Raw genomic sequence first — 12,850 nt, forward strand, 5'->3', positions numbered from 1 at the left:
CCCGGCCGCTGGCGGGTCAGGGCGGGAGCCGCCGCGCGGGCGCATTTCGGGAGGCTGCTCCATGCGGGCTCTGGAGCCTGTCATTGCAGCCTTGCCCGGTGTGACAATTAGAGTTTCCATGGAAATGCAGTCAGACTGTAAACAAACCCCGCTCTCGCCAGTGTTTAAGGGATGCTCTCAGTTTCTCACCCGGAATTCAGGACACAGCATTTTGCAAAGGTGAAAAGCTCTCCGTGTTTGGTGGGACACCGAGCACAGCCAGGCAATCACAGAGCACTGGTCTGAGCGCTCTCGAGTTCTCCTCACTTTGGCTGGAGCAGAGCTTTGGCAGTATTTATCCAGATTGCTTGAACACCCTTTAATTTTTACCATCCTTTTAGAACAGGTGGGAGGTGATGGATTGCCCCCAAAGATCTTTCCTTTCTGAATAACTCAGTTCTTACAGAGCCAAATATCTGAAGAGTGGTTTTCTCTGGGCATCTGTGGAAAGGCAGGGCATTTTTTTAAAATGAGCAATATTTTAAAGCATAAAAATTGTTGGGTATGTCGTAGCATGGAGTGTGAAAAGACAAATTCTGCTGTTCTCAACAGCTGCTATCTTCTAGCACAAGAAGTCTCATTGATCATAGCCCAATTACAGGGCTACTGGCAAACTGAGTGACGTGCAGGTCTCCGGGAGCACAAGTGGCAGAATCTGACACAAAAATGTAATGACTTTTCCATTTGCTGAGGCACTCCTTCGACAGTTGATATTAAGACAGCACTGCAGAAAAGCTGTCAGTATAATTAGCCTGTGAAAGTCTGTACCGCACAGAGACCAACAGCTGGATCAAACATATTGTAAAATGACTTACAAACACTGAAAGTCCAGTTGGGTTCCTTATTTAACTTAGGTTAAAAGATACTAATTTTACGGAAACAGGGCACAGGGAACAATTAACCTTAATCTTCAGCGGATGAGCTCAGGATGGTGAGGAAGATTGCGTCCCATCTTCTTTCGCCTGCTTCTGCATTATTCACCACCCACTGCTGGTGAATCACTGCATGTGCAAGTGGAGCAGAGGGAGCTGCCAGGTGGAAGTGACGTGCCAATCCATCTCATCCTTTTAAGACAGCTCTCCTGTTAGTCACAAAGAACAAAATTAATCCTTTTTAGGGCTGAGCAGCTGCTCATAACATTTTCGACCATCTTCCCACCTAACACTGATGGCTTTTGAGCTTTTCATGCAAATATTTGACCTGAAGACACTCACCCTGGTTCTAACTTGCTATGAGGGGAAGGGGATTAAGACCATCTCCCAGGACACTGATTTACATGGATGTCCCGTGTTCCAGGAGAGCTTCCCATTCTACTGGCCCCACTGCTTGGAGTGGAAGAGACACAGTATCTTTCTATGAAAACCTCTGGCTAGAGAAGTCTGATACTATCTTTAAAAAAAAAAAATCTAAATTTGCTGGCAGAGCCCGCAAATGGGAAATTATGGTTTCTTCAATTGCACAGCTATGTTTTATGTTTTATGTGCCATTGTACCTTAGTAAACGTACAAACAGCCTACCTCCATGTTGACCATTTCTAAGGTGGGCAGTCACCTACTACAGTTTCCCAAACAGCCTGCAGAAATTACATGCTTCCTAGCAAGAGCAGTCAGTAAGACAAGTGATTCTTCCTCAAAGCAATTTTCTCTAACAACAAAATATCACACTTGTCTTCTTGGTTGTCTTATTTCAGGAGAGTTCATCAACCAGTAATGTACTGGCAGGTGTGGATTTGTTTTGTTTTGCTTTGTCTTCTCCTTGGATCTCTAAACAGCACTAGACTTCTCTCAGCTGTACTTGCGCACATCAGAGGCAAATTGCTATTCAGACCATTAGAATTTTTTTCCTTTTCACTGTTTGTGTACCTCTGTCTTACCAGTAATACTACTGAATAATAAAATAGGTGATCTAGAGATAGGAAAGGTACTGGCATGAGAGTTACCTAATGTCAGGACTGACAACAGATAAAAGGTCCCTAGAAACCAGCTTCTATAGGGTTGTTGAAACCACAGAAGAGTCCTCAAGGAAGTAAGAGACTGTGATGTTGAAAGATACCTGTTCTGGAGGAGCTGAGGAAGAAATCCGGTGCATTTGAGAAGGCTTGGATTCCCAAGTCAGAAGGCCACAACAGAAAATACAGGAGAGAACTCTGTGGTTATAAGAATACAAATGAATTTTGGCATGTTTCTTTACCACATTCCCAAATGTATCTTTCTTTGGGGAATATCATCCCAATATTTTTGAAAATTTAGCCTCTAAAAACGAACTGTGAAACACACGAAGACTCAAAGCTCCAACTGAAACTGGTGAGAACCGATGAATGCCATGAAAAATCAGGGTCTAAGCCACCTAATGTCCAAATCGCACAGCACGTGGTTAGTTGTGCAGAGTCAAAGCTTACCATGAATCAAAGTTGAATGTTACCTTAAAGTCTGCTACCAACAGGGCACCTATCTATGGGCAAGACAGTCTACAATGGTAGGACATAGCTACTGGAGAGTTTGAGGAACTTTGTAAGATATATATAAAGTGTTTCTGTTGGTTGAAATTTTTCACACACATCAACCCAACTGTTCATCCTCCACAAAAATACTACTAAAATACTATTACAAAGGACTGTTAAAAATACCACTAGAGTCTGGGTTCTGTAGATATACATTTGGCCCATCCCTTCCACGGATTCCTACCTCACGTAATGCAACTGGACATGAAGACAGTGAGCCATGGACTACTGAAAAGGTTGCCATGGTTGAGATGTCTTTACAATAAAAGACAGGACATCTGATGCTTAGCTAACAAAATAGTTCCAAGGGTGAGCATGTAATTGATCATTTTTGCTGCCTAACAGGTGTCATCACATTTGTTGGCTGGTGTTATACACATTTGCTGTTAATATCCATTCTGGATGATCATGCTGAAGCACAGGGCATATTTGTGCTTCATCTGAAGCCATCTGAGAGCTTTTGTGCAACTGTATGTGAGTTTGCACCCTGAATGGACAGAGTGGGGTGGCTGTAAGCAGAAAACATGACTTAGTATTTCAGCTGAGTGGACATGATTTAGGTCAGTCTTTAACTAACATTCCATATGATCAGGGTAGCTTTACACTAGTTAGTTTGGCTCTATTGTTGAAAATGGAACTGCAGAAGCAAGAGTCTCAGCAGAGATTAACCACGTAATTATTCACGGAGCTTCATTGGGTTTGTGACATTAGCAGTCAAATGAAGTGTTGTTATGTTTGGTGTCAGTTGGAGTAGTTGCAGAATAAACATGCTTTTAGCCAAACAGAGAATTTGCTGCTATTCTTATTGTACTCAACAGCAAAATGCCTATTTAGTCTACTGATGGTACGCTTTTGCCTGAAGGAGCCTGAGTTCCCTTATCTGTGAATAGAGTAATGTGAAATGAACTATTTCAGCGGTACTGATGTTCATTACTAGAAAATGAAAACCATAAAAATAAAGTTTAAAAAAACCTTCAGAGAGTGTTTCCATTCATTTCTACAGCAATTACTTCAGTTTGTTTTATATATGGTAGAAACAAGAAACTACTTTTGTGGTGTTCTTTCACTTAGTGGTTTTTAAGTTTTACAGAGGGATTGCATTGCCTGAACACATGACAATACATTGTAATGAAAGTGACAGCCTCATTTTATGACATCTCTTCCATTTCTGAGAGTTACAGTGAGAGAGAATTTTAATGGGTTGATCTCTTGGCATATTTTTGCCACGTGTTTCTTAAAAAGCCTTGTTCCCTTGTCAGTTCTTTTGCTTTAAAGAAACTCTCTATTCTTTTGCTCAAACTGTTCTATTTCCTTATTTGATATACTTGTGTTCTGTTTATTGTACTTATTCTCTTTTTGCAATGTCATGCCTTCTCACAAATAAACATCTGCACACAAACACAGCCGTCCAGTCCAGGGTGTCTTTGATGCATCAAAATACTTTACTCCCTGGAAGAAGATAATCTTTAACACAATGGCTACCTTGCTACTCCAGTGTTCTCATGTCCTGACAGTGGTCATCAATAGAATAAGAGTTACTGAGGAAACATTTGACATCTTCGTGAGCTTGGTGCTCCAGCTTGAGACACTCAGCTTGGTGTTGAGACTGGAGATGCACAGGATAGCTAGAGCTAAAGCTTGAGTTTCCTAAAGAACATAGCTGATGCTATGTGGCATTTACTGCACAACATGTATTTTCTATAGCTATAATGGAAAGAGTTTGAAAAGTGCCTGTCTTTGTTTATTAGAGTGATTATTTGTTAGTGTGGTTTAGTGCTCGCAAGTATGTGAAGTGCTTCAGAGAAGACTGATGTGGCTCCAACAGATTCAGTCATCTGAGGTGGGCACACAGCAGTATGGCAGAGCAGGAAGGCTGTACTAAGACTTGGGTTATAGCATGTGTGTGTATATATACAGATATATATAGCATATATGTTTGAAAGACTCAGTGACTCAGGCAGCTCTTTCAATTGCTCCACTGCTCTGCTTAAAGCCTGACCTTGCATCCATCTGCAGTGTGAGTAACTCTATGAATATTTGTTGCCATCACTGTGAGTTAAGGTCACTTAGTGACATGTAGCATCTATCTTCAATCTCTTATAAATAATCATTATATTTCCGTAGTATAAAAGAAGTATTTTGAGGCTTGCTTTGCCTGTATTTATATGATGTTTGAAATTTTTGTATATACTAACCATTAAAATGTGAAGTATCTTTACTGCTGAAACTGAGATCCTCATGGCTAATGACAAAATGGAGGAGAAAGAGGATCAGACCTCTTGGAAACTCGGGAAATTTCTGTGGCAGAAACAAAGGCGTTTCTCTATTTGGATTTTGCTAGTGCAGCAAATGAATGCCTCTGTGGTAGGTTAATTTAGTAAAAATAGAATAGGATGGTGAGTAACAAAGACAAAACTAACAACCTTACAACCCTCCCCTCTTCCCAGGCTCAACCTCACTCCTTCCTCCTGATTCTTCTGCACTCTCGCCCCCCTGGGCAGCACGGGAGGACAGGGAATGGGAGCTGCTGTCAGTTCATAACATTTGGTGTCTGCTGCTCCTTCCTGCTCACACTCTTCCCCTGCTCCAGTGTGGGGTCTGTCCCTTGGGAGTCAGTCCTTCATTAACTGCCCCAAAGTTGGTCCTTCCCACACAGGCTGCCATTCTTCATGAACTGCTCCTATATGGGGCCCTTCCATGGGCTGCAGTCCTTCAGGAACAGACTGCTCCAGCCTGAGTTCCCCACAGGCTGTAGTTCCTGCCAGAAAACCTGCCCCTGTGAGGGCTATTCTCAATGGGGTGCCATGTGGATATCTGCTCCACTATGGTCCTTCATGGTCTGCAGGGCTACAACTTGTGTCACAGTGGACCTCATCACAGGCTCCTGTGCGTGAAGCACCTCCTACCCCTCCTTCTTCATTGACTTTGGTGTCTGAAGGGCTGGTTGTCTCACATTTTTCTCACTCCTCTCTCTCACAAGTGGTATGCAGCATTTTTACCAGTTCTTAAATATGTTATCACAGGGGCATGACCAGCAGCACTGATGGGCTCAGCTTTGGCCAGCGGTGGGTCCATTTTGGAGTCGACTGAAAATTGCTCCGTCCAACATAGGAGCAGTTCCTCATGTCTTCTCACAGAAGCCACCCATGCAGTGCCCCCGCTACCAAAACCTTGTTGTGTAAACACAAGCCTTTTATTCTGAAGTGGTCATAAAAATGTATCTCTGCTTTGGATACTTGTTGGCAGAGTATTACAATTCTGTGTCACAGAATGCTTATTTTAATTTTCAAAATAGCCATCTTGCCCATATGGGTAAGAGCATTACAGGGAAGCAGTGGGACCATCTTGTCATAGAAAAAGACTTTTTTTTCCTGCCTAGCAATACTCCTATTGCCCTTCAATGGACAATAATTCTCTTTTTTCTGTAATGTGAATGGATCATTCCACATCTGTAGCAATGAGAGTCCTCAATTCTACATGTCCTGGAGTGTCACTGCTTCAGACAGAAATATGCTCTTTAAGGGATCTTCAGCTTAGATCTGTGCCTGAGTGTATCCACCTTTGTTCTGCTCAGATGGACTCTGGTGCATGTTAATGACCCACATATGACTGCAGTTCTTGAGAGGCATTATGTGCAGCCTGCACTCACCTTCTGGCTGCTGCTGTTAAAATGTCAGTAGTGCCCCGGCTACTGGTTTGTAGCAACTGTGAGGTACAACTCCACTTTCTTTTTCACATTCAGTACTGCAGTTAAAATGTGGTTGACCTGAGCTCCTGGAAAAACAGTGTAAACATCAACCTGAGTGCTGGATTCTGAAACCTTCTCAGGAAGTTCATTCTGAAAAAAAAAAGTGTTACAAGAATTTCTTATGTGCAACTAATTTTTGTTGGGATGATATAGGACTCAGCACGCCGATTCAATCTGAATCACGCAAAGCCATTTATTACAGAAACATGTCTCCTTATATACACAACTATTCTCTAATCACGAATCCACGCTCCAAGCATGGATTCGCTAAATGAGTATCATGGGCAGTCCACACGCTGGAGCCCCACCGATGATAGGTCTGACGACTCACGCCATGCTGAGGCCCTGTTAATGAAGAAACGCCCCTCTTTCTCACAGCAGATTCTGTTCTCAGCTTCTCGAAGTGGCCTTGAGATTCCTTTGGGCCTGACTAATTCAACAACATATCTCCTTCTAACGAAACCCCTCCACAAATTTTGTAGCTATAATTAACATGGTTCCTTACTTGAGAGTTGTCCACAATGCAAGAGTGTTGTACCCCATACAATAGGGGTATGCCTGAAGGTGAGAATGTAAGAGACTGTGACTCCTTACACTTGAAAAATTAATCTGGAGCCTTGGAAGAGTTAGGGCACTTCTGTTTTCTAAGAAATTCAAACTCCTAATACAGACTGAGAGGTTCGTCGGGGCATTTTCAAAGTGCTGCTTAAGTTTATGTGGGTAAATGTCTCTAGGACCTCCAAACTTACTGATTTTATGCCCATTGAAGTAGATGTTCTGCAGCAGTGTTTTTTGTGAGTGAGAGGGCAAAGCATTTCAGGATCATGAAGCGAGAAAATGGAAAGTAAAATTTTCCATTTTGCTTTTTTGTGAATTTGTTCAGCAAACAGTAAACTATCTTCCTATAGCCAGTAGCAGTTTGAAGAGTTATGCCAGCTGCATTAAAAAAGAAAAAAAAAAAAAAGTCTGGTTGGTGGAAACTGGAGTTTTCAAGAAAAGCAGAAGCGCTAGCCAAGGCAAAAGCCACTACCTTTCCAGCTTTGCATCTCACAATGGAGATTTGTTCTTGGTTTTCAGGGGTTCTTTTTCCTTCCAACACCCTGGAATATCCTGCTGCTGTGTATGAACCTGCAGAAATGCTTTTCTTTTTCCACGGGTCATATGGGAGGGCGAGCCACTTGTCTGGGATGAATCAGAAGAACACCTACAAGGGCCAAAGTGATAGCTGTATTTTCTTGAGGTTTGATACTTCATTGGCTTACTTTAAGAATAGTTTCTTGCTGGGTCTAGTTGGGGGGGGGGGGGGGCAGAAAGGCAAGAAAAGGAATTTTATATTTCTTATTAATCCAGTCATCAGTCTTCATGATAAATACAAACACCAAACTGTTATCCTGGTTTAAAAAGCCAAACTTGAACTCCGTAACTTGCTCCTTATACTTAAAATCGCCTCCTCGATTGCTTTCGAAGTTTCTATTTCCATCGTTAGTTTGGCCACGAGATGGCAATACCTTGCAGACAAAATGCTGTAACAGCCAGACAGGGACTTCAAACTGTCTCCTCTCCTGAGCTTTTCCCTTCTCTGTCTCCTCTCCTCTTTTGTTTCAATATTGAATTGCATTTGTTTCGGAATTACTAGGCAACCCACCCCCAGATGTGTAATTTAAAAGTGATATGCTTGCAGTGAGATTTTCAGGATCTGCTCAGCAGAGCACCATCATGTGATACTGGGATAAGGTGGAGTTCAGCTTTAAGGGGGAGTCTCCAGCCTTCCTCACCAGTCTTTCAGATCTCAGCTGAAGGAATACCAGAGGATCCTTCTCCTTTCCCTACTTCTCCGTCCAGCCTCCTGAGCCAGCCTCTGAGCACATCAAAGACAGGCAGAGCAGTTGCAAGGTGAGTTTCCCCTGCGGTTGCTTTCCCATGGCTGTGGGTGGTTGTGTGCTAGTTAGGTTGGTGTTTATGTGCAGGTGACAAAATCTCAGAGAGGACTTGCAGGTGTCTGGGTGAACCATAAGCTTGGGCTGACAGCATTTTGTGCTTCCCTTTGAAGATCTCCAATAGTTTTACAGTGCATTTCCAGTCACCTCACAGCATGTTATTTTACCCTTTCTGTCTGTTGGTGCTAAACTTCTAACCAAAATCCTCCTGGAGAGTCAGAAGGGCATGTGTGGTGGGGGAGACTGTGCAATCACCTGGAGGCATCTGCAGAGCTGTGAGTTTTCCTCACCTCACATCAGTATCCAGAATGGGGACAAATCTCCCTCCTGGCTTGGTAGTTGGTGGGGTAGGAGACAGGGAACAGTGCAGCTGTCCAGGAGATGCAGCTTCACCCCTTCCTGATGTCTGGTCCATTTTGGAGAGGTGGGCGGGGAGGAAGGACTTCTTGTTACTTGCCAGCAGCGCTGTGTTTCTGAGCTGGCTCCAAGCCGTGCTCCAAGGTTGCATTTCTGCTATGGGGAGAGGGGAGTGAAGGAGTAGCAGTTGCATTTTCTGGTTTTGAGTTTGATATTTAATAAATAAGCAAGAACAGAGCTTGGCTAAGACAAAACCCAAGAGCCTGAAACCTAGGCCACCTCATGGCTGAGTGCAGTTTGGTCCCAGCTGGTGAGAAAACCTGCCCAGTTGTCTCCTTGCAGAACATGGCCTCTCGCCGACTCTGCTCCTGCCATCGTCCCATCAAGTCTCAGGGCTGGACTGCCCACCTTGTGCTGTATAAGTGACAGCTGAGATTATGATTAAACTCAGACATTTATTTTTGGGCTGAGCTAAAGTCATACTGCTGGAATTGAGGAGTCCTGGTTCTCCACATCACCTGCATGCTCGCCCTTTGGGTAAAGCACCTACTTCTGGCTCTGGCTGAAGAGATGCTTCAAGAGGCCCTAGGGGGTGGGTGGTTCTTTATTAGACCCTAAAACAGACTTTGTGGACTAGGGAGACCTCATAGATTCAGTTAGCAGAGGCAGCAGGTCTGAGAGATAATGCTCAGATCCATGGCTAGCTAGCTTGAAAATCAGAGTAGCCAAACCTCAGGCAGAGATACCTTTTGTCTGAAATCAATTATGTTAACTTTGACAGTAAAATGTCACTCAGAGGCAAGCTACATCTCCTGTTGCAGTTTCATGTAGCCATGTGGTGGTTGTAAAGAGCCAACAAAGCCAGCTGAGGTGAGCTCTTGAGGCCAATGAGAAGCTGTGGCATGGGTATAGTCATCCTTTGGCTGACTCTCAGGAGGAACAGGAGCTGCAAGCCCAGCCCTTGCACACTGCCTCTGCCCCAGTGAGGAGCTGCCCCAGCTCTGGCCCCCATCATGTGGGTAGTTAAAAAGGTGTCTGCCACCAGTAACACAGATGATTCTGCTCTGGAGACTTAGATGGACCTGAGATTTATATAAAATATAATTTAAGACCAAAAGCTTACCCGTTAAGGGTAACTTTTAATGAAGCACATTTTAGTGGGCAATGTTTTTACAGCTTTTGTGATAAGTGCCATATGGAGCCAGGTTTGCAACCCACTTGTGTGAATTTCAAGTGCCATTACTTCCATTACCATAATATAAGGGTAAGTGTGCAATAAATTTAGCTCATGGAAGAGTGGGCAGAGGGAAAGTTCCAGATTCAGTGTGGCTACCACTAATAGTGAGTTGGAACTTTGATTTTAAAATCCAAGGCCTTGCAATGGCGTGGTTATTTAGGCATGCCTGTTTGTGTTGCTTGTGGAAAGAAATTTTCTGCAGTGTTTTATTTTTCCTGGTTTTTGTCTCTCATCGTGTTTTGTTCCTTCTTTGCCGCACAGTCCTGCTAGCTGAGATTAAGGTGTTCAGAGTTCCTGATTTGCCTTTGACTCAGTGCCAGTGCTGCTGTGGGCACTCAGCCGCTCAACATCAAGTGTATGTATTAGGTTTAAAATAATGCAGTGATTTTTTGAGTAATTTTTCTCTTTCTCACATTAGTCAGATGGAGTTTTTCCCCTCTTATGCTATGGCTGGAGATAATTACAATTTGAGCAGCTTGAGAAAGCAGATTTTTGCAGATTAAACTTGCAAAAAGGATATGTAAAACACCAAGTAAAGGCTACGCTGGTGGAAGACTGAAACTGCTTCTCAGCTCGTTATTCGTGTAACTTGTGCCGTGAAGGGGTCGCGTTCCCGGCTTGCACACCTGCATTTCCATCTTGCTTTCTGCGTTTCCTCCCCCGGACTGCAGCTCCTGCCTCGCTCCGGACGCCGCTCCCGCCGTTCTCGGGAGGGAGAGGGAGTGTCCCCGGGCGCTGGGCTGGTGACCGACCCCCGCCCGCCGCGGCCGGGCGAGCCTAGCCCGGCTCCGCACCCTCACGGGACCCGGTCGCGCTGCGGCTCCGCGCAGGGGGGGCGGGCGTGAGGATGCCGGGGCGGGCGAGCTGCCCGGGGATGACGGGCCCTGCACCTTCCCTTCTCCCCAGGCGGTGCGAGGGAGATGCGGCACCGAGGAGCGGGCTCTGCCGAGGGTCTCCTGACGGGCTGACGGGCGCTTTTGCAACTCCGGGAGCGGTTTGGAAGAAAGCGGCGGCGGCGGCTGCGACCGTCGTTCGGCGGGTTGGAAACAACATGAATACTTCGGTTCTCGCCCCCCTGGGAAATGTTTCCGGTCACCTGAATTTTTCGGAGAAGAACTCGCAGATGTTGCAGTTTGAGGATGAGGATTGCCACGTGCCTTTGGCCATGGTCTTCACTTTGGCCTTGGCTTATGGAACTGTGATAATTCTGGGAGTCTCGGGGAATCTGGCCTTGATTGTCATTATTTTAAAACAAAAGGAGATGCGCAATGTTACCAACATCCTCATTGTCAACCTGTCCTTTTCTGATCTTCTAGTGACCATTATGTGTCTTCCCTTTACCTTTGTGTATACTTTGATGGACCACTGGATTTTTGGGGAGGCCATGTGCAAATTGAATCCTTTTGTGCAATGTGCCTCAATCACAGTCTCAGTCTTTTCTTTAGTCCTCATTGCTGTCGAACGCCATCAGCTCATCATCAATCCCCGTGGCTGGAGGCCGAACAACAGACATGCCTACATGGGGATTGCTGCCATATGGATTTTAGCCACCGCTTCCTCTTTGCCTTTCCTGATCTACCACGTTTTAACGGATGAACCCTTCAGAAACATAACGTTTGATGAATATAAGGACAAATACGTGTGCTTGGACCTGTTCCCCTTGGACACTGCCAGGCTTTCTTATACCACAACACTTTTGGTGATTCAGTACTTTGGACCACTTTGTTTTATATTTATTTGCTACTTAAAGGTAAGAAAGAATCCCCTTGTGGTATGTACTTCTTTCTGTCTGGTGTTTGATTATCCTTGCAAAGATGATGCTTGTAGGTTAAATGATCCCTTGTTTCTCTTTGTTGAATTTCCTGCAGATATACATACGATTAAAAAAAAGGAACAACATGATGGACAAGATGAGAGACAATAAGTACAGATCGTCTGAAACCAAAAGGATCAACATCATGCTGATCTCAATAGTGGTTGCATTTGCAGTTTGCTGGCTGCCTCTCACCATCTTCAATATTGTGTTTGATTGGAATCATGAAATTCTGCCTGTCACTACTTGCAGCCACAACTTGTTGTTCCTGATTTGCCACCTCACTGCCATGATCTCTACCTGTGTGAACCCAATTTTCTACGGGTTTCTCAATAAGAACTTCCAAAGGGACCTGCAGTTTTTATTTCATTTTTGTCATTTCCGCTCCCGTGAGGAGGATTATGAGACAATAGCCATGTCCACCATGCACACAGATGTTTCAAAAACCTCTTTAAAGCAGGCAAGCCCAGTGGCATTTAAAAAAATAAATAGTGATGATGATGACAAAATATAAAGAAGTAATAAAAATTCCGTACCAAACTGCTGGAAGTGTGATCGCAGGTGAAATGTGTCCAAGGACAAGCACAATTACATAACAAGTACAAAATGGGTAATGTTTTTCTTCTTTTTCCAAGGAACTTTGTTTGTTGTCACTTTGAAATTAAACGTTGTGCATTTTTGCCCCTGTTACTGCTTTAATGTTCATAGCAGTTACATCTGAATCTTATTATAAGGCATAGTTGGACCTGCTACTGCCTATGTTTTCATCAGGTGTCTTTTGTTCTGTTTTCTTTGTATAGTGATGTGCTTTAGCACAAATATGTATGTATTGATCTTTTTTTTTTTTTTTTTCCAAATATGTAGTTTTCAGGAGTGTCCATCTAATATAATTAGAAACAATACGAACTGCAGGGAGGCTGTCAGTACAGAGGACACTCATCCCAGCATAAAATTAGGACCTTGAAGAGTTTTTTGGTTTTTTTTTTAATCTGTGTTTTGATCCATGTTAAAATAATGTAAAATCAGTGTAGGCATGAAGAAAATGATACTGTGAAACCTGTAGAATATGTTAAATGGGGACATGCATTTGTCTCATTCACAGAGGCAATTCAGGCTGTAATTGCTTAGGTTCAAAGACATGATTAAAAGAGAAATTCTGTTCTCATTTATGAGAATAAAACCCTACAGTAATTCCACAGAGCACAATGGGATAACTCTG

General features: G+C 43.7%; 1 protein-coding gene across 1 annotated transcript; it reads left to right on the forward strand.

The window, feature by feature from the left end:
* The first annotated feature begins 7,972 nt into the window (after positions 1 to 7,972).
* On the forward strand, positions 7,973 to 12,318 carry NPY1R (neuropeptide Y receptor Y1). The gene is made up of 3 exons (XM_065837348.2): positions 7,973 to 8,180; positions 10,725 to 11,568; positions 11,687 to 12,318. The coding sequence occupies exons 2-3, from the start codon at positions 10,870 to 10,872 to the stop codon at positions 12,143 to 12,145; spliced, it is 1,158 nt and encodes a 385-aa protein (XP_065693420.1). The 5' UTR covers positions 7,973 to 8,180; positions 10,725 to 10,869; the 3' UTR covers positions 12,146 to 12,318.
* Positions 12,319 to 12,850: the final 532 nt, after the last annotated feature.

Source organism: Patagioenas fasciata, chromosome 4, assembly GCF_037038585.1.
Source record: "Patagioenas fasciata isolate bPatFas1 chromosome 4, bPatFas1.hap1, whole genome shotgun sequence".
Lineage (NCBI taxonomy): Eukaryota > Metazoa > Chordata > Aves > Columbiformes > Columbidae > Patagioenas > Patagioenas fasciata.

Coding starts and splice junctions, on each gene's coding strand:
- NPY1R (XM_065837348.2), top strand. CDS start 10,870: ATGAATACTTCGGTTCTCGCCCCCCTGGGAAATGTTTCCGGTCACCTG. Junction 11,569..11,686: donor TATTTATTTGCTACTTAAAG/GTAAGAAAGAAT, acceptor AATTTCCTGCAG/ATATACATACGATTAAAAAA.